Raw genomic sequence first — 21790 nt, 5'->3', positions numbered from 1 at the left:
GCTTCCATATGACAAGGTTGTTGAAACAAAGAGACACTATTCACAGAGAGGTTTCTGACAAAACCTTTATCGTATGCATATGTACAATGATCACATACTACGTTCAATATGAGATTTGGTCAGTGAATTAGGAGGTAGTCAAGATCTTGTATTGGCAGATACTAAAAGTAAGAATGAGATTACACTAAGCCATTTGTTACAATCTGTATAAACAAAGTTAGCCAATGCACTGAAAGAAATAGACAAAGTATAAATCCCATATTCTAACAATCTCTCAGTTGTTTGAAACAACTTCTTCAGTCATAACATACACAGAATGACAGTAGTTTTGTATTGTACTGTTTCCTAAATTATGAAAATAAACCCCCAACAAAATAAAAGAGTAAAATAATTTGTAGTGGCAGAAATATGTAGTGTCACCATACTTCCTCAGTGGCAAAGAACTTTACATAATTTGATGCTTCACATTAATATTTAACACTAAGAAAGTTGTAGCTATTGCTCATGAATAAATAAAATCTGTCCTCTGTACCCAGAATACATTATACGGATTATTCAGAAGCAAGAGATTGCATAATCAACAGTTCCTGCATAATCCAAATTTAGTCCTGTTTATTTTTAGGAGAGTTTATTCACAGAATAGCAATTACCATAGAAATTCACTGGGAAAAAAAGATTAATACTGAGCAAGTAACAGGAAAAATGTGGAAGCTGGTGGAAGGACAGTCCTAAATACGAATGCTTTCTCAAGGCAGCAGTTGGTTTGTGTTTCCACACAAGGATACTGCAGTGTACTAGAGGCAGCCCTGTCCAACTGAGCAGCATTCTTGTTTATCTCTTCCCATTTACATTAATATTTTAGTATTTGTCTATTTGCACTGGACTACCCTGGGCAAATTTTCTTTGCCATGTCTATCCCTTCCTGTTAAGGGTTACATTCTTTCACAAAGCAAAAGCACAACACATGTTTGTCCCACATGACACACAAAATTGTCAGCCTTAAAACCAGTATTATCTTACTCCTCTGTGGCAGTAAGAGGTCACCTTCCCATAAGTACAAGCCCTGAAGTTATACACTAACTCACAATCAAAACAAAACCACAACTGAATAGCCAAAGAATACAAGTGTCACAGCAGACAGAAGTGGTAGGTAGAAGTATGGAACAATCTCTCTCAACCATGAGCTGTTCTGCAGCAAAAATTCAATAGCTGTGTGTCTCATGCTTTTCACCACAACAACACTGCAGAATAACAAATGTACAATGAAAGCTTATGACACTCTCCACCTGAAGAATTTTACAATCCTCACAAATTACTTGATGAAAGCTCACAACGCTTCTCCCAAAGCATGACTTGCATTTTCAATGGCAACACAGTCCATGCCAGACCAAAATGGATCATCTGTGGGTAACGTTGGGTTTTGTATGTGAGAGAAGAATTTTCAAAATCACTGCAATGAGGCCAGTCAGGACAGTTTTCTTAGGTCTGTGCCTATGATGCCCAGAGAGCAGAACAGATAAACTCTCATCTTTCTACCAGAAGACACTGGGCAAGTGAAAAGGAAGGATAAGAAGCATCCCTGTCTGAGAATCAGAACTAGTTATAGATACCCAATACAGACTTCATTAGGAAAAAAAAGCGAAACCTTTAAAACCTATCAAGCTTTTTCAAATATTCCAATATTCTTTGTTCACAAAGACAGACACTGGAAGATCACAGACAATGATCAAACAAATAAGAACTGGATTCCCAAGTCCCAACTCAAATCCTTTAAGACAAGCACTGGAACATGGTGTATCAAGTACATGAAAGACACCTTGCACATATACTTAACATTATGAAACTTCAGCTAGCTAGTTTATTAATTCATTCTAAAGATCTCATTTACATTAAGGCTGCCAGATTTTCAGCTTCACCGGAACAGTCCATGTTTCAAGCAGGAATACAACCAAAGCCTTCAAAAACACCCAATTTTAAGGCTGCATGCAGCAAGCCAAGATAGCTTTTCACAGTAACAGCTGCAAACATCTTGATACATTTTGAATCAAAACAAATTTAGGTAACTGTGGAGAGTATTCAAAAAGTTTGTGTAAGAATCCTCCAAAATAGCCAGCTCTTTACCTGAGCTAAATCTGTGTATGAACTTTCACACAATTTCTGTATCAAAATGTTCCAAATCAAGGAAGCAAAACAATACAGGAAACAGATGTTTCATCAACAGATTAAATTCTGGCCTCAGCAATATTCCCTAAAGGCTCAGTTTCCTAATGTCAAGCATGGCTAACGTGCACAAGAACAAATGCATGAAGAACCGGAATAAATCAAAACCTTTCCTTTGAAAGATGTGTAAGCACTACTGTATTAGACTAAGAAAATACTTTGTTATGTCCTGTAGATGATCATAAACAGAACACAATCAATGATCTTGATGAGGGGATTGAGAGCACCCCACCAGTAAGTTCACAGGTGACTCCAAATTAAGTGAGGGTGTTGATTCGCTGGAGGGTAGGAAAGCTCTGCAGAGGGATCTGGACAGGCTGGATCAGTGGACTGATGCCAACTGCATGAGGTTCAACAAGTCCAGGTGCCGGGTCCTGCCCTTGGCTCACATCAACCCCTGCAGTGCCACAGGCTGGGGCAGAGGGGCTGGAAAGCTGCAGAAGGCCCTGGAGGTGCTGGTCAACAGCAGCTGAACATGAGCCAGGTATGCCCAGGTGGCCAAGAAGGCCAATGGCACCTGGCCTGTACCAGCAATGCTGTGACAACAGGACCAGGGCAGTGATTGTCCCTCAGTACTGGGCACTGGTGAGGCCACACCCCGAGTACTGTGTCCAGTTCTGGGCCTCTCATAACAGGAAGGACACTGAGGTGCTGGAGCAGGTCCAGAGAAGGGCAACAGAGCTGGAGAAGGGTCTGGAGCAAAAGTCTCGTGAGTTGCAGCTGAGGGAGCGTGGGGGGCTCAGCCTGGAGGAGGCTCAGGAGAGACATTATCAGTCTGCAACTCACTAAAAGGAGACTGTAGCCAGGTGGGGGTGAGCCTCTAAGTGACAGGACAAGAGAAAGTGACCTCAAATTGTGCCAGGGGAGTTTAGGTTGGATATTAGGAAATATTTCTTTACTGAAAGGGTTATCAGACATTGGAACAGGCTGCCCAGGGAACTGGAGAAGTCACCATCCCTGGAGGTGAAAAGATGTGTACATGTGGCACTTAGGGACTACTTTTAAGTGCTGGGTTATGGTTGGACTTGATCTTAGTGGTCTTTTCCAACCTCAAAAACTCTATGACTGTATGCTAGTAAGTAGTAAGTTAAAGTAACATGTTGGAAGCCCTGATACCTGCAAAAATGATTAATTTACCCAAATAAAAAGTTAAATTGTGGTGTTTTTAAACACCACATGTATGGTATGTGGTGTTTAAAACTAAACATTATGGTATGTGTTTTTAAACTAAAGCTACACCTAAACAGAGAAACAAGTCTTCATGAATACAAAATTTCATTTCACTACCACAAGTCCCTGGAACTCAATTGAACACAGGCAGAATTTCTGTTTTAGTACTATATGCGCCCCCTTCTTTTTCAAATAAAAAGAACCAAACAACCCAAACTTACTTAGAATAATTGCTGAAATTCAGCTGATTCTGTGAATGTATTGGTTTGGTGGGCTCAGAGTGATGGCTGGCAGGAACCTGCGCCGATGGCTTATTTTCAAAACTCCTGCGATCGAAGTAGGAGAGCTGCTTCCGGTAATACTCCTCATCCTCCTCAGGATCATAATGATTGGAACGCACAATATCTTCAGGTGGCTTCACTTGAGGTCTCTGTTGTTCTGGGGCCCTAACCAAGAATAATAATACACAGTTGCCTTGCCCAGTTGAACAAGCATAAGTACCCAAATTACAATTCTATTTCATAATCTAGCTAGTAATAAAGCAATGAATATGTAATTCTTATAACTGCACACCTTGCCTTTTTACCTACATTGCATGGAAATTAGATAGCTGTGACACACCATAAGGAAAGAAAATCCTTATTTCCCTTATACCTTGCCTTTTCCCTTTTGCTTTGCTTTCTAATTTATCTCAGTTAAAGATAGAAAAAAGTAGAACAGAGACATTTAATAAGTTTCTTCCTCAAAACCGCTGAGAAATCATCATATCTTTCCCCCACCTCCCAGCAACCATACCCATGAGAACAGACTTGATGCCCTGCTTTACTACTGACACACAAACCATACTGACACACTCCAACTCCTCTCTGCAGTTTTCAATTTGAAGCACTAAAATGTGTTTCTGAATCCTCTAAACTCATATTGAAAACTAAATTTAATCAGTTTTGCATCTACCTGTAGGTTGTTTTCTCATGCTCATACTGGCTTTGAGAAGTTGGTTTTGGACCACTCACACTTGCAAGTACAGGCTTAGGTGCTAGTTCTGGAGGCTGTAATGAAAAGCACAGAACATTCTCTTAAATTCCAACACTTAGATAAAGCACTTTATGATTAAGAAAACTAAGACTACCTTCCCTTACCCCAAAAGAAAAAACAAATACTAGGAAAAGAAGAATTAGAGGAGTTTTCAGTATAGCAAGACCCCGGCAGTGTTTCCACATGAAGTGTTCAACTTCTGCTTTTAAAACATACCACATTTAAGTTGCTAAAAGGCAGTATTTCACAAGCAGTAAAGCTTTTTTCTGAGACAGTATTTTACTTCTTGCAATGCAATCTCATTAAGCAATAAAGCAGGAACTAAAAAACTTAAATGACGTACCTTGACAGTTGATGTATCACTTGTATCCTTAATTTTTTCCAAAGATGGGGATCTTCTCCTTTCAAATATCTTAACCCTACTTCGCACAGACTGTGGTTTCATTGCTGGATCTTCTTCTTCCTCAGCTAGAGACGGTGGTGTAGGCAGTGGTTTACTGTTAGAAGGCAAAACTTCTGGTTTGGTTTGTGATGAAGGGGGAGGAGGAAGAGAAACACCTGAAGTGCTATGAGAAGGCTCATACTGTCCAGCTTTAGCATTATAAGCTTGAGGAGGACCTTGTTCATAGCCCCTTACATGTGGTTCAAAGTACTGCTTGGGTTCAGGAGATCGAGATATGGCTGACTGGTATGGCTGAGCTTCTGGTTTGTATCTACCATGGGTGTCATATCCAACCATGTGTTGATCTTCGTATCGCACTTGTGGTAAGCTGAAGTTTTTGGGTGCATGCTCATAGCGAGGTCTGCCGTCATAGCTCATTGCAGGGGGTTCCTCAAAACGAGGTTGTGCTGGGTAATAGCTGCGTTCTGTGCTCTCTTCTAGATTTTGTCTGGAATCAAGATCCCTAGGAGGCTGGTTTTCATAAACTGTCCTTGTTTGGTTATAGGGCTGTTTCTCCTCATAATATGTCCAGTGCTCCTCATAGGGAGGCACACGGTCATCATAATGTAGGCGAGGGTCATAACCACGGGAAAATTGATCTACATAGTTTGTAGAGTCATACCTATATGTTGACTGTTCATAATCCCTACTCGGTTGTTTTTCTGCATACTGAGCCTGGGATTCATAGATCAGATTTGGGTCTCTTTCCTGTCTCTGTACTGGGTGATTAATTGCTGGCTGTTTTAAGACATAGCTTTGTCTGGACGCTTCTTCATTAATGTATGGATCCTTTCGGTATACCTGTTAGAGAGAGAGAGACACTTCTCAGCTAAAATGAAGAGTAACTTCAGCTGCATTTGAAAGGTACTATTTTAAACAAACCCAAGCTTTAAATATTGGCTTTAATTTTGTTCAAAAGCAGAATAATTTGATGCAGATGTTTGCAACCAGAGAAAGCTGAACTTGGTGATTCAAGAGATCCCTTTTAGTCAGACATTTAAGAAAAAACATGTAAGTAGATGAGAAGAGAAAGACAAAGGTAATAGCCTCATGTTTGGGGTTTGGTGTTCAGGGGGGCACACGCACTTTTTTTCAGAATGCGGAAAGAGTGGAAGTGAAATATATAAATATGCTAAGATAGTTCTAGCATTGCTGAAGAAGTATATAAAGTCACTCAACAAACTGGACTCAACTTCATGATCAACAATTTGGCATGATTTAAATTTTCGGGAAGTAAGATTTTTCTCAAGGCCTCATTAACAGGAGAATGTTGACACTAAGAAAGTCATAAATAAGTAAAATCAAAATACAGAATGCAGCCTTGTAAAAAATGTCATGTTTTTGAGAAGTGAAAAGGATAGTTTGAAGCCATGCACACAAAACATTACATGATGCTTAGCAATTCAGATGACCTGGTTTTTGTAACCTGCATGATTCTCTTAGAAGAAAAAAAAATTAGCAGGAATTCTTCACATAAGGGCAAAACAAAGATCATGTGCTAGCTCAATGTATAGCAGGAAATCAGCACAACAATGTGGCACAGGTACCTTTGCTGGATCTATATGCGGCGATAAGGATGATGGCTCTTGCTCTCTTAGTACTACATGAGCTCCCTCAGTACTCGGTGTTCTTAAGGGGCCCGCTTGTGGTTGGTAAGAGTTGTAAGGAGCAGCAGTAGGCTCCTCCAGTCTGACATTAGTTAGGTTTACATTAGCATTTACTGCAGAGGCTGATGAGGTTGCAGGGTTTGATTCAGGCGACGGGGAAAGGTAAGGGACTGCAGGTGAGGCTTCTGCTTTCTGTGAAGTGTTTAAAATATTTTAAATATACTGCTATTGAATCAATGTATGACTTTTTGATTGATTTATATTAAAATAATTTAAGTGATGCTCTGACCAATGCAGCTAGATGTAGAATGAAATGTACTGAAAGTATCATGCACTAGCACTTCCAGAAATTCATTAAGTTGAGGATTATAAAAGCAAAACATTTAATCAAAGTAGAATGGCACTTCAATCCCCCTCCTGTCAATGAGTCACTAAAACAGGCAGGGCAAGCTGATTCTCCAATTCATTGTAATGTATTATTGCTGTTGACAGATTCTTGTATGCACACACAACACTGGTAAGCAGAACATAAATGGACATTTTTTGTTCAAGAGAACTTGCAATCTGAAGTGTATAGTAGTCAGTGTATAAAATAACTTTCTTACCGGCTGAGTAGTAGTTGCTTTAAATCCTGAAGAGTCTATTCTGAGATTTGGCTGTGGCTGAGCTTGAGATGCATAAGCAGGATAAGTCTGAGTCTCATGATGCATTCCAGAAGAATCCTCTCGAACAGGTTCAGAAGAGCGTGTAATAGCAGATTCAGGAGGAGTCCCAACCTCATCATTCAGAGTTTCATCCAGTTCTTGATCAGTATAAGCACCCCCTTCTGTGTCTGTGTCTTCATAGTCAGACGTGTGTCTGCTGTCTGTGCTGTACATGGAATACTCACTGCCAGGAGCGGAGAGGTAAGAAAGGCGGTCATCGTGTAAATCAAGATCATCACTTGTAGCACCATCTGCCTGTGGCAAACAAAATTAGGGTACACATTTATTGAAATATGTTTTAGAGAATACCCTTTTTCTTGCAATGTAAAACGTGCAAGTTTTATCAAATTCGGTACCAATAACATCACAGGGGACAAGAAATCAGGTTTCCATCACTGAATATGTTAAGCTTAGCCTAAAACACTTTTCTGCAGCCTAGCTCTTTGAATCATTTTACTAAGGGGCCAGAGGACTGTAAGTGTCATAGCGCAGTGTCCACAGATATCAAAGTGCTTGGAAAAATACAGAGCTGCACTTTAAAGTGGTATTATGATAGCAGAATCATTACTTTGCAGATACATATAAAGGAGCTATGGTCTAATTCAGATCTAATTAAGAAACCTGTAGCAATAGCTGATTCATCATTTGCTTGCTTGTAGTTGGCACTTCACTTGATAATAGTTCTTCAAGAGGATGGATCTAATGTGCATAGTGTAACATGCAGCTTGAGAACATAAGTGGAGTTTTAGTGGGGAACACAGAATACTAAATTGTGATTTCACATCTGTTCTCTCACAACTGTTCTCAGAAAGGTGAGAACGTGAATATGCCACTTGCTTTTACAACAATGAAAAACACATTCCATCATCAGGCGGTCCCAGCCCTGAGTACCCATGTAGTGAAATACCCAGAAGTCCCTTGATGAAAACCCATCCAATCCCCACAAAATCTTCACAGAATTAATATATCCTCCAGTTAACAGTGCCAATGAGCAAATGCTCCCTTACTACACTGCTACATGCATAAGGGCAACCATACAGCTCTCATTAACAGAGTAAGTGCTCTAATAAAGCAACAAATCAGTTCTGAGCAGCTCACACAACCAGGAGCCATTACTGCTTTAGATCTTCACAGAAAACCTCTCATGAATACTGTTTTGCCATTTCCCCCCAAACATTATTTCTTACCTTTCCTTCTGAAACCCACACTAGTTGGTTCTGTTGTTGCTGAATTGCTTCCTTAAGAGCTCCATACCATCCTTCATTCATTGAATTCAAGTTAATGGTAGCTAGAAGTACAGTAGATTAGTCTGACTTAATGATTTCTGCAGAACTAAAAGAAGGATCTGTACCATGAGTAATAAAAGCAATATAAACTGGTAGGTTAAAACTATGAGATTTAAATAGTAATGTAAACATTAGTATCCAAAGCAACCTTAAGGCCTGATGTACTTTGGGATGTTTTATCCCACAGGAAACACTGAATTAACAGTAGCTGAGAGTAAAGAGAGGCTTGAGTTTAGCCAGGCTAAAACAATAAAGTTACATAATTTTCCTATTTATTCAGGTTTTGATTTTCGCTGATGATCCTGCAAAGCCACAAGATCTATTAGAAATGTCATTTTGATGTTTCAGATTGCTTTACATTTGTGCAGTCATGTGCAAATGATGCACACACCAATTAACTACTGGTTATTGAATGGGGAAGCCTGAGCAACTCCATCACTGCTCGACTTGGTCCATTTGCAGAAAATTCTGGAGGTAGAAGCTTCTCTCATCTTGCCTCCCCTTCCCTCTCAGAAATTCTAATCCAGTCTGTCTAATTACTTACTTGTGAAGAGATGGTGATTATTTTTGCGGAGCTTGTGAGCTCTTTCATACAGCTTTCTGGCACTTTTTCGTGATTCTGGGCACAACCTCATTCTCATGGTCTTTACTCCCTGCTTAGAATCAGGATTGAGGAACACTACAATAGGATACCACTGGGCATAATTCAGACGGTCCACTGCATTAGGAGTGACGTCTAATAAAGCATGTTTGTCCTGTTGTGACAAAAAGGACAGAGGCAAGAAAGTGAATCATTTGTGTACTACACGAAGTTTTTTTAACATACTCCACAAATTGATTTTGTATTACCTTTACAGAATTCATTGTTTCAAAGTATTGATTTAAATCCTCCTCTATTTGAATTAACAGAATAATAAAAACCAAACAACTCCAATACCAGCCTAAATAGGAATATACATTTTGAACTGTAGGACAAACTGTATAACTCTAGGACTTTTAATATTTAACTCTATTTTTTAAAATTTCCACAAAGTAAGCAGATATTGAACTAAAAATAAGCAGTTTCCTATTAACATTCTGTAAATAGGAAAAAAACCAAAGACTGAAACACAAGACATAGGCCCATTACACACCTCTATTTTCCTTAAAAAAGAAAAAAAAAAAAAAAGAAAAAAATCACTCTGCAGAACTTGGCCAGCTTTCATTCAGCGCAATCAAGCACACAGGCATGAAGTATATTGACTTTGCTCCTTTAAGAGCTTTTTTGCCCCCTCATACTTCAGCATCTGAAAGGCTTCCAGTTTGGTTTTAAGTAAGGAAATAAAAAGGTGAGCCTCTTATAATGAACTAATGTTAGAAATTTTAAGGATTAAGGGAGGGAGATGGAAGAACCCTTTCTCTTAGTCCTAACACGAAAGAATTATGTCAAGTGATCAATTTGTACACTGGGGTGGGGGAAAACCAACAACTCCATAAATAAAACAACCATTTCTAGCTACAATGTCACATCATGGCTTTAAATGAAAGAGGAAACAGCTTAAAAGAGCCTTAATGGAGAGAGGACAACAGCCTCTGGAACAAAGCCTAGGAGTACATCCAGGCTGCAGTTATTAATATGGAGAAGAAGAGGGGTGGTGGGTTTTTTTTTTTATTAACCAATGGAGAGATGAGAAAGTTATTCTTAAAGCAAGTACAATAAGTTATCATTCTACATTCAAAACACCCAACACTTTTCTTCATGTTATCGGTTTTAACTCTTCTTGTGTTACAAGCCCAGTGACAGTAAAAGACTTACTCTATCAATTATCTGCTTTATAGTGTGGAGACGAATAATGCCAGAACTACGTTGGTCAGTACCAGCATCTCTTGGTTCACTTTCTGGTAAAGAGGACACAGTAAAAATCTATTGTAAATTTACAACATATTCTACATTCCCTTATTAAGATAAAACAAACCATTTCATAGCTCAAGTTGTCAATTCATCTTGAAGACACTTCTGATTACATATAATACATGAAAGTCTACCCACCATTTTGGCCATAAAAATCACATCTTTAAAAAAGCACTTAGAAACAGGATAAGGTACAGAATTAAAATGAAATTTGAGGTGGCTATAAATAGAACTAATATTTCTTCAGAGAATTATCAGCAGCAATGTAGTGGAAGAACTTCACATTTAGTCTGTTCCTTTATATTGTCAATGTCTTGTTAAATACATTAACTAAAGTAATAATGTAGAAACTATCTAGCCAAAGAAAGCCGACTATTTCCTAACTGCAGAAAAACCTGATCTCCCACTTACTTGCAATTTGAAAGATATCTGGTTCTTCTCTAGCAAGTTTCTCCCGTGCAACATCAGCTATTGGACCAAAAATAGTTACAGGTCTGAGAAACCCAGCTAGAATTGAAGGAAAAAGAAAAGTCAAGATATATCAATTGATTAAACCAAATGCAAGATACTCTTAACTACATTGGCTTTTTCAAACCAAACCACACAAACCTGTAACGTGCACCAGTAAGAGTAAAGACATACCTTCCCGAAGAACAACTCTTTCATACGCAGGAAATTTCGTCTGAACAGGTTGGGCAGAAAGATCTTCTCTACTTTTCCGGAGATTTCTTTTTGAGCTCCGCAAGCCTCGGAATCTCCAAAAGTCTGCTCGATCTCCTCCTGCTGTCTTTGGAAGCGTGTACTGTACACTAGCCAGCTGCTCAGCTCTAAGGTGACAACAAATCCCAGTTACCAAGAAGTCAGCTTCTGAAATAATGCCTGACTTGCAAGCTTACACGCTCAAAAAACCACTACCACTGGCTGAACCAAGCTTTTGTTGTTTCTGTATTAAGAACTACAAGACAACTACTGAGCCTGGTATCACATTTCTAAAACTTATTATATTCTTGTCTCTTGTATTGAAAGGAAGGTTTATTCATGGACTGTGCAGAGTCAAAAGCAAATCCATAGATCACATCTTTTACTTCAGTATGTTTTAACACTTTGTCACTTTTTTTTTACTGAACCAGTTCTATAAACTTTTGTCCTGCAGGGAAGTCCAATCATTCACTATACAGATACAATTTAAAATTGTGGGTTTGAATCAGCAATTTAAGTACTGCAAGATCGTACCTGTTTTTGTTAGGTATGATACCTCTTTCCACTTCCTTATGATTCTTCCCAATTCGAATGGCCAGCCATGAACCCAGTTTGCCATTGTACAGGGTATCCACCACCCGGAACACTTCACCTTTATTGAAACTTAGTCCATAAGGAGATTCCTTCTCGTATTCAAAATGAGTTCTGATATAGAAAGAATCCCCTACATCAGACTCAACAATACGACGATAAACTGAAAAAAGGAAAAGAAATTCCAAACTATCAAGTGATACACAAGTTCAAGTGATGTTATAACACTCACAAGAATTACAAGAAGCAATGCCTCACCTTAATTCTCCTTGTTCTAAATATGCAACATTACTTCAAGAAGCCATAATGTCTCAGAGCTGCTCTATTTTAAGCAGCATAACTATTTATAGTAAACTCTACTAACAAATTCAACTTTTATAGTCAAAAATCAATCAAGCATAATCAATCATTTTCAATGGTGTAACTACAACTGACTCTTCTACTTCCTCCAAGAATAATGCGAAGACTTTACTTAGATGGAAGGGGTTATTTCTGAAGAGGTGTTTTTTATTTGGGATTTTGTTTGTTTGTTTAGGGGGGTGGGAGTGTGTGTATACTGGCACCATATCAATCTCTACTCCATTTGCAGTAACCACCTATCCCAAAGCCAAAAGAACTTAATAGTCTAAGGTGCCAATTTCCTGCAAGCCAGCAGTTAGTTATTGTTCATTAGACTTTTTAATGCTGTTCCAAGCAGTCTACTACATCACTTTCAATATACAAATATTTACCATCTTTTTTCTTCTGTGCCAAAATGGTTACTTCTTCACCTTTAGGAAGATCAAGCAAAAAAAGGACAGCTTCTTCTCTGATGATATTTGTGAAGTCTACATTATTTACCTGGTATCAATGAAGCAATCAGTTTGATTTAGCATATGACATTATTACAGAGATTTAATTATACAATAGAAAACCTGAATCTATTGCTATGATTTTTTTCTTACTCAATTTCATACATACCAAGTGCATGTATCTCAAGATGCCTCTTGTACCACTGAAGTCTCACTTTATTTCTCAGTAAAAGCACAGCTTCCAGGATAATAGGTAGCTGTTCCTTTTATACTCACTAGGGAGCACCTATATACATCAGCAGCCCACAGAGCCCTCTGACAACTTAAGTCACCCAGCATGAAATCAAACAAATTTATCGACTGAATTAGTCTACATAATTTGATGTTAAAAACTTACTAACCTTCCTAGCAACAGTACAGTAAAAAGAGATCTTGCTCCTAGTAAGTAATCTAATAAATACATACAGAAAAAAGTGTATGAACTACAAAGGCAATATATTCAATCCTACAGAAAGAAAACCTACTTTGGTACAACAAAACATTTGTAATGTTAATGGTTTTGACATACCCTGAGAATCTGGTCCCCTTCCTCTAATCCTTCTTTTGCTGCAGGGCTGTCTTCCAGAACACCAGCTACAAATATGCCAACATCGTTGCCACCTGCTAGTCGCAAGCCCACACTATCTCCTTTTCTGAATTTTACCAGTTTCATGCTTGGCCTAGAAATTTAGAAAATATTCCACTTACAGGTGTAATAGCATAAAATATTCTAGTAAATTTGAAACATGCAAAGAAGTAATCTGTCCATTAGTCAATTAGTGAATATTTTGCTATATATACCATTATCTGCTCATCAGCTGCAGCTTTACAACATGCTCAATAGCAGCACTCCAAAATAACCCACCTGCATGTACATGTTTAGAATGGTTTGTCTTACACTCACAGTGTTTATGTGACACACTGACACTCTCTTCCAAAAACATTCTTCCTTTTAAAGAGCTGTGCTGGCATACAGATCTATTTTGGCTCTGAAGAGATCAAAATGAATTTGAGGTGAAACCAAACTAGAATCTATTCTCATGTACACTGATGTCCATAAGGGAGATCCCAGTTGAAGTAGACTTATTTCCATGTTGGGACATTGCACATTTCTGCAGTAACCTTTATTCATTACTCTCCAATTATTATGAAGGGTAAATAATATACTACAGTAGCTTTCCTCTCTTTGGAGATGGGGACAGGAAAGGAGGGGTGAGAGTGCCCAGGGAGAGAGAAACCCAGCAAATCCTTTTCACCTGTTGATTATTCTAAGTGCTAATTTCCACATAAATTAATAGACTTTAAAATAGTATGTTACACAATGTAAGTGCCAACAAGGTTCAGGAATAAATCCTGTCTCCATTCTATTATTTGTGAACAGAAGGGTGAGGACAGGATACTGGACATGACATGAGAGCACATATAGACGTTACTGAGCACCCTGGATAAAAGTTTGGTTTGCTCAAGGAGCAGGCAGGTTCAAATAGAGTTCAGAGATACATTACCGAAGCATTCCATCTTCATGGGTTGAATTGGGTAAAGGACCATCAGATGGACTGACTGGTAAATCCACATCTGGCTGACCTCCTTGTGCATACACTGGCTTTGGTTCTATTAAAATACCAAAAGAGTTCCAATGTCCATTTGGTCATTTAAAGATGAAAATGTGAAGTTTAACTTAGCTAAGACTTAGTTAATGACTTCTTCAGTAGCCTTCCTCTACCCCACTTAGACCCATTTAAAAGTGAAATACTAGAAAACTCACAGCAACAGAAGATACTCTCATCATGCCATTCAGAGCAGTGTGATTACTGGCCTAATTACTACTTCAGTGAAGATTCCCAAACTTCCTTTGTACTTCATTAAGTACTCTGAACACTGCAAAACTATAAGAACTAAAAGGCTTCGTGCTCCCAAGACCACTCTCAACCAATTAGAAACTGTTTCCTGTTTCTAACCTTGATTTCTCTGACCTAACTTCTTCATTTTCCATTGGTTCTCTTCACTCAAGAATTTAATTTTTGAAATGAAAATACCATAAAACCTCAATCTACTGTACATACCTTGAGGTTCAGTTGGTGGTCCTTAGAGCTATGCACTTACTATGGCTTTGCTGCAGAGCTTCTCTGGAGTTACTGCACTGCAGGCTTCCCTCAGCAACGAGCACTAGTAGGGGCTCTTCTCTGATACAGGCTTGGTCATGTTACAAGAATTTATATGTAAGGCTTATCTTTGCACACTGGAAAACATTTGATTTCAAAAAAGGCTGACTTTGAACTAGTCTAATACTCCTGATCTTACCAACAAGTGTGTCATCTTCCCTTCAAATCACTGAACAGACTAGTTTGAAATTGGGAATTTCAGGAAACAATTGGGTAATTATACCTTTTTCTAACATGACTCTGGTCCTTCCCACAGAGTAACACAGTATTTTCCTGTAAGTCTTTAAAGAACCCTTCCTAGGCTAAGCCTCTGATGGATCCCTCCAAACCAATACTCTTCTCCCACCCTTCTTTGACACAATCAGTTGTGACAGTCATCTTGCCCTTGCCCTTAGTCTAAGCAGCAAACTGTCATAGATTCTGCCAACAACCTCTCTAACATTTTCATTACAGTCTTAGATCCTCATTTCCCTAGAGCTTTCTGTGAGGCTATTAAAGTTTATGCCCTTTGCTACACTTCTTTATCTCAGACTATATATTATGGCAGTTAATTTTACCTGCAGACATTAATTTAAATATTAGCTTTATGTACTGGCCTACAACTCCTTCCACCCAAACCAAGTATCCCCATGTGCCTCTTCCCATTCATGCAGGAATAAAACACTGCTCCTTCGCCACCAAGCAACAAAATCCCCACACTATCACTTGCTTGCTAGTCCCTCAGACCAGTTATCAGTACATTGTTTTGGATTAAGAACCATCTTAAAGGTCTCCTATTTGACTGGATTTGTATTATGCCAATCACTAATCTTCAGTATCTTACAGAAATGCAGAATTCATCTTTCTAATCTCATTACCACATCCTTTTCCGTCTTGGCAAATATAAATTACTTCATTTGCCTCTCTTCATAACACTGCTGTAAAAGGTCACCTCCTATGACAATCTTTTTAATAATGGCTGCTGTATCAGAAAACCTACTGTTCTTACTTTCAAGATCTTTCAGAGTCTATCAAGATCATAACCTTTCCAGTTCTTCACTAATCTACTGACTACTACACGCTAAAGTGTCACTGCTTATCCCTTAGGTCCTCAAATATTTTCAAGCCTGACTGTGCTATCTCTCATTGCACCCAGCCTTTCAAGAACAGCTCCCTCTAAACTGTCTGCACAGCTCCTTTCTCCACTCGTAATTTCACTGAAATGCCTCATTCTGTAAACAAAAATCTTGTTAAGTGCCAGCCTGCCTGGAATAGTGTCCTGTATCATCTTTTGTTGGGTTTTTTTTTGTTTGGTTGGGTTTTTTGTTTGTTTTTGGGTTTTTTTTCCCTTTTTTACACCATCTGGCTTTTATCTGCTGCCATTTAGCTTATCCTTCCCTTTTGGGAAAAAGGAATGAGATTTTGTTCTGGTTTTATTAGCTGTACTGCATTTGTTCACCTGCCTTCTTGGTCCATGACTGTAGTTAAGTGCTACATGAACAAAGCATTTTGGATTGTTTTGAGTTGTATCTTGGGAACAGTAGTTCTAAACAGGCTTAACTACATCCTTGTTACAAATATAGTCTGCTACAGTAACCCATAAGAACACACTTGCTGCTGAACACTCAGAAAAGAAACGACAGTTTTAACCTTGCCTGAGAAATCAGTACAAAACTCTTTACAACCATCACTTATAACTACAACCCTAAACACTGAAATCTGACCCCTATATAATGACAGACCCCACAACTTAGGTTTTCAGGACCAAAACTCTTAAGATATAAATGGTATTATGGTTACAAAGACTGCTTGTATTCAGAAATAAAAATAATTAGGACTTCGTCTGTTTTAAGACTTGATAGTCATTCCACAAATATGCAAGAGCATTAAGTCTTTACTGGTCATCCATTCTCAACAACATGCATAATTAATATATTTTAATATTTTTACCTGGGAGTGGTGGAGTTTGTTTTTCAGTTCTTTCAACTGTCACCTCTTCCACAGTTTTAGAAATATCATCTGCATTCTTTACAGGTGTAGAGACAGCTCCTGGTTTAGTTATTCTCTCATCTTCTCTGCTTCGATGACTACATTAGAAAAAAAGATTCCACTCTGCATACAGAACTGCTTCTATGATCTCAGTCTACTAAGACTAAAGAATAAATACTTTCACTCATCAAGCTGAGGGTAAGGTATAACCATTGCTATTTCAGATGGTTTTGTTCTTAGACTATCACGTTATTAATAATTTTTTCCACTTTAAATCCAAGTGTTTTGTCCCTAATTTCACGTTAGCAAAGACTTCCCTAGATATGGCTGTTGAGAAAGCAGCAGCACATGGTGACAGAGATGGCTCTCTGCTTCAAGCACACAAGTCACACACATGTGATGTATGTTAATATATAAGGAAGTGAGAAGCAAAGGGAAGAAAGGAAGAAAATCCATTAAAAGGCTCTTTTTCTCACCCCTTCCTATAGAAAACATGGATGTTGAGACTTAATTCTTAGGCTTTGCTGTGACCATGCTAATTTATCTGCTCCTTCGTGTGTCAGCTGCTCTGAAACACAAGTGCCGCTGGTGTGGCACCTTTTACCTTTGCAAAGCCTTGCCAAGGCCCATACAAACATGTCCCTCATTTCTCATCTCAAAGATGAGGCCTTCAATCCACAGCTATTACAAGATGGGAGTGCTTCTCATCCACGCATTTTAGTCAAAAGACAATATGCTGCTTCTTATGTGTTTCTTGCACACACTTAGTGTATAAACTGAAGGAATTTAAGACAAGTTCAAGAAAGTTCTTGTTTTTAAATTATGAAAGCAAGGAAAATTCTAAAGAACATAATTTCTATTCCTTGAGTTCAAAAGATCATCTTTTATTGTTGTATTGAGCTACAGCTACCAGCTGTACCACAGCAGAACTGAACATGTGCTGCATGTTGAAATGTTAGCCACTACACTGCTATCTGATGAATAGTAAATAATTTAATAGGGTTGGAACAGATGAATATTAATAATGAGCAAGAAAAATTTTCTTCCTGGGAGTTGGCAAATAAGCAAGGATATAAAGAATATTTGAAATAAACAAACAAATACCAGCCTTTTATATAATACCAGACTGAATTGCCAAGAATGGGGGGAAAAGGTATTTTCTCAAGGATAACAATGGCTTGGTCAGTAGGTGCAAGCTCATCTGCTGTCATAAAGGAGAGGTCTGTACTGGAGGGAAAGAGAGAGAAGTTCTGCACTACCAACAGCTAGATGGTGCTACTGGGCAATAATGAGCATCACTGCCCATAAAGCACAAACGGATCAAAATCCCATCATACAGAGTTAAGACTGTTAAGATCCTAATCAGAAATGACACTTCAAGAGTTGGAAATAACGTCAGAAAACAGATTCCAGCAAGTCTGTTCATCCAAGATGTGCAGTAAAAAATAAAAGAAATTGCAAAAATCGAAACAAGCAGAATGTGCTTTCCCGAAGCAAAATGAAGTTTAAAATTCAAGAAACAAAGCTTAGCTATTCAGTCAAGACATACTACAACTTCTCCATGCATTCCTCTGCCAGTTTTAAAACCATGTGCCCGAAGGCAGCTAAACAAAATAGAATACAAAAAAGTACTCCAATCACCACAACAAACTGAAGACAGAAGCATTCTTGCATTATAAACAGTTTTAAGTCATTAATAAAAACAAGCACAGTAGTTTAAGTTTAAAAATCCCTATTTATGCCTTTTTTATCCAGATAAAGTCCCTTTTGGAGGCTTGCACAGTTGATTAAAAGGATGCTAAAAGTATGTGTAACAAAATGAAAATAAGCATTTATCCTTCTACTTCATTCCTAAATACCACTGATAGAAGTTTTCTTATTCCTCTTTTGGATTTCCAGTTTAGGTGCATAAGATACACAGTACCAGACTAAAACATGACTGCACTGTTCATTCCCTTGAAAATAGTTCCTGGCTTGTTAAAAACAGACACATGTATTTAGCTATTTTAATTCATGCTAAGCGTCCTAGAAACAGAAAAGTTCTGTAATACTGTAAGCTGCAACTAATTCTACTCCCCGAAGATTTCTGGGTAATGAGCACTCGTTAAGGAGATACTACAGTAAATTTCCCCATGAGCCCTCTCTACCTGCTTCCAAGCATCTCCTAACATTTCAAAGCACCATTATTCCAAAGTAATAATACCTGTTTTGCTTTAAAAATAAGGCAGAAAGTACTGCAGTTACTACACAAAGACAAAATTCATTTTCCATTTCCTCCACACAGTCCAAACCCAGTGTAATTTAACGCTGCTTTGATTCCTGCATACATCAAGACCATGTAAATGTGGAAGCTCTCAAGAACAGTAACTAAAATACGGACACTGAGGGCACAGCAAAAAATAGTCAGGCGAGTATCTGAAGCAACAGGCTCCTGGGCTGCTGCCATGTGTGTAGGCAAACACACCCTGCCAACTCAAATGCCTGCAAAAGGTCAGGTCTACTCTACCTAAGACATGAAAGTTTAAATGGGAAAAAGCTGATAGAACAAAAAGGAAACATCAGAGAAGCAGGGGAGTAGATTTTTTCCTTGACTTTGCTTAAACTGGCCAGTAAGCTCTGAATATTTCACATTACAAGATGATACAGGAAACAACTTGATGCCACCACTGGTTCCAGGTGAGGGAAACTTGTTAAAAACTGACAGCTGCACTTCCCAAGAGACGAAAGTGTAGTTCCCTATGTGCACTGTGACACTGTTGCTTAACATCTGTGCTGTGTCAGGGCCCCCTCTACCTCACTTCCTCTCCCTGACATTTTTTTAAAGTGTGTTTAACGGAAACATTTTTAAATTACAAAATGCAATCAGCTACATGTTAGTGCCATCCACTGTGGCTATTACTGCAGAACAAGAGATGGCCTGCAACACAATGTTTGTCTCTACAGAAAGTTACAGAAAATATGAACTCATAAGCTCTTCCCAAATGTGTTTTCAGCACATCTCAAACTGTTTAGCAAGAAAAGACTAAGAGTAAAGTAGCATCTTCCTAAAGACATTCAAAATAGGCCTGATTTTTATCTTATATCCTAGTTTTTCAGCTTGTTTTGAAAATGGACAGAATATCCAATCTCTCGTGCCACATATAAATTGACAAGGGTATTACAGAAGTCAGCTTCATCCTTCCAGAAATAATGATGACCTCTACAGTGGTTTCTTCAAGCTACCACAGCTTTCTTGCTGGGGCTGAAGTGTTAAACATATCAGATGATGCTTTTGCTATTCCAATATCTAGGTGAGGAAGTCAGCATAGGAGACAGAGTTCCCGAGCAGGAGTTCTTTCAATTAGTAAAGGGCAGCCCAGAGATAAAAATCTGGCAGGTTTGGCAGCACCTGGCTATAAATCCCAGTCTTTAGGATAGGTCAAAAAGCTTACCTAGCTCAACAACTTCTTAGTGCCAGCAGTAAGACCAGATAGCTTAGAAAGGATATGTGGTACTTGTCCTGAGCAACTCTCCAGCTTAGGTGCAGAGACTTCTTTTACTCATTCAAACTTTTTAAGTACAACTCTTTATAGGTTATACAAAGCAAAATTAGTCCTTTCTGTTAATAAGCTAAGAAAAAAGTTTTAGGATTTGAGTTTTAAAAAGACTGTTCAAGAGAGATCTGTGAATTTTCTTTAGACTAAAAAAAACTAAAGTGCTATTTAATGCTTTGACAGAATGATCAAACAGCAATTGTTATGGAAACTCTATATCCAGGAGCATTGCAAGCAGCCTGATGTACATACCAGTGTGGAATACTGAAAGGTGGACAACATTAAAGACCCTGTCAGACCCCAAAGCAACACTGAAGCAGATCTGTTAGCAGATTTCTGTACTCTAGTCCTCACCCAGAAATGTCAGTCTGTACTTAAGCTTGTATGATAGGACTAAGAGGATTCCCCTGGAATTTCCCTCCTCATTAACATACAAACACTTGGCAGAGCAGTGTCTAAATAAAGACTCATTATCTTCAATACATTTTTAACATCCTCCTTAAGCTTAGTTGGAAGACTTTTTGCACATTTCTTCCTCAGCTCGTTCTCAAGCCTTTTTCTTCCTCCAGATTTTCCACCAAATTAAAAAAAGAATAAGTAGTTAACAACTAATTTGATCTTATAGTAGATTTAAACTTGCACAAACAACCACTACAAAGAGAAGTTGCTCTCAACACATTTTTCTTTACATGGCTCAGGGCCCAGATTTTCTGATCTTGAAAGGGACATGTCGCGCAGGAAATCAAGTCATGCCAAAGTAGCTCTTGCTCATAAAGAAGATATAACGGATGCATTCAGAGTTGAGATAACTTCAAAGTTCCCTTCAGGGAGGATTTAATTCTTCCAACAGTTTGGTCTACAGGGAGGAAGTGACCATCTGCAGGAAAGCACTAACACTAAGCTAAGTCAGTCATAGTTACAGTTCTGATAGTTTTTTGTTCCTCCCTCCACAAACCCTATCAGCCTGGACTAGAAATGCACATCAAGACATACAGCTTTTAAATATGACAGAGATCTCTCAACCTTCACAATCAAAGCCCTGCCTCTGGGAACTTGCTTTCAGGTTTTTCCCATTAATGGGGTTCCTACTGGAAAACAAGCTTTCATGCCTTGTGGTCCCTCTGAACAATGTACACAAGAGAAGCAAGAATGTCTGTAACCCATAACCCCAAGCAGGTGCATATGCAGGTACAATCTCTCTTGCAGTTTTATTATCTTTAAAAGACTAAAAGCCTTGAAGGTGTAAGTGATATTTTCCCCTTGGGCAAACCAAATTTTATTAATAAGCAATCAGGCATATCTTTTATGAAACAGCCAGCTGCAATTTGTTTTCTCAGAGTTTTTGAGCAGCATCTAAAAATCTTCAGATGGAGGCTCTGAATTTGGAATTTGCACAAATCAAGTCTAACTTCTGCTCTATCATATATGAGCAGTCAGAAGATAAACTTTTCGCTTACAAATATTTAGTAGAATCTGAAATCCAACACTGAAACCTATATCAATCAATTAGAATGTCTATTTCCAAACTGCAGAAATCCAAAACAGGGCAGACTTTTTATTCAGGACTGAAGTTTCATATGGCAGGAAAAAAAATTCCAAACCATACAGTACATTACTTATATCTGAATTCAAATAAAATTAGACTTATGTAC

The 21790-nt window shown here is 38.4% G+C and overlaps 1 protein-coding gene across 12 annotated transcripts in view; it reads right to left on the bottom strand.

The window, feature by feature from the left end:
- TJP1 (tight junction protein 1) overlaps positions 1–21790 on the bottom strand; it is a 190405-nt gene that overhangs the window by 9030 nt on the left and 159585 nt on the right. For 9 of the 12 annotated variants that reach the window (XM_042039671.1, XM_042039673.1, XM_042039670.1 and 6 more), the window contains 15 exons: positions 16567–16703; positions 13981–14086; positions 13005–13155; positions 12377–12485; positions 11589–11808; positions 10998–11182; positions 10767–10862; positions 10260–10342; positions 9009–9219; positions 8366–8466; positions 7080–7433; positions 6415–6666; positions 4769–5668; positions 4345–4439; positions 3612–3836 (listed from right to left, as the gene is read on the bottom strand). In XM_042039671.1, coding sequence (XP_041895605.1) covers positions 3612–3836; positions 4345–4439; positions 4769–5668; positions 6415–6666; positions 7080–7433; positions 8366–8466; positions 9009–9219; positions 10260–10342; positions 10767–10862; positions 10998–11182; positions 11589–11808; positions 12377–12485; positions 13005–13155; positions 13981–14086; positions 16567–16703 — 3225 coding nt within the window. The remainder of the gene's footprint in view (positions 1–3611; positions 3837–4344; positions 4440–4768; positions 5669–6414; positions 6667–7079; positions 7434–8365; positions 8467–9008; positions 9220–10259; positions 10343–10766; positions 10863–10997; positions 11183–11588; positions 11809–12376; positions 12486–13004; positions 13156–13980; positions 14087–16566; positions 16704–21790) is intronic. The other 3 variants (XM_042039674.1, XM_042039682.1, XM_042039676.1) reach the window with 1 other exon arrangement.

Source organism: Corvus kubaryi, unplaced genomic scaffold (assembly GCF_017639235.1).
Source record: "Corvus kubaryi isolate FWS band 111438036 unplaced genomic scaffold, C.kubaryi_AGA036_p1.0 37394, whole genome shotgun sequence".
In the NCBI taxonomy this organism is placed as follows: domain Eukaryota; kingdom Metazoa; phylum Chordata; class Aves; order Passeriformes; family Corvidae; genus Corvus; species Corvus kubaryi.
The sequence above is the reverse complement of the archived record's forward strand: the minus strand, read 5'-3'. Positions and strand labels throughout refer to the sequence as shown.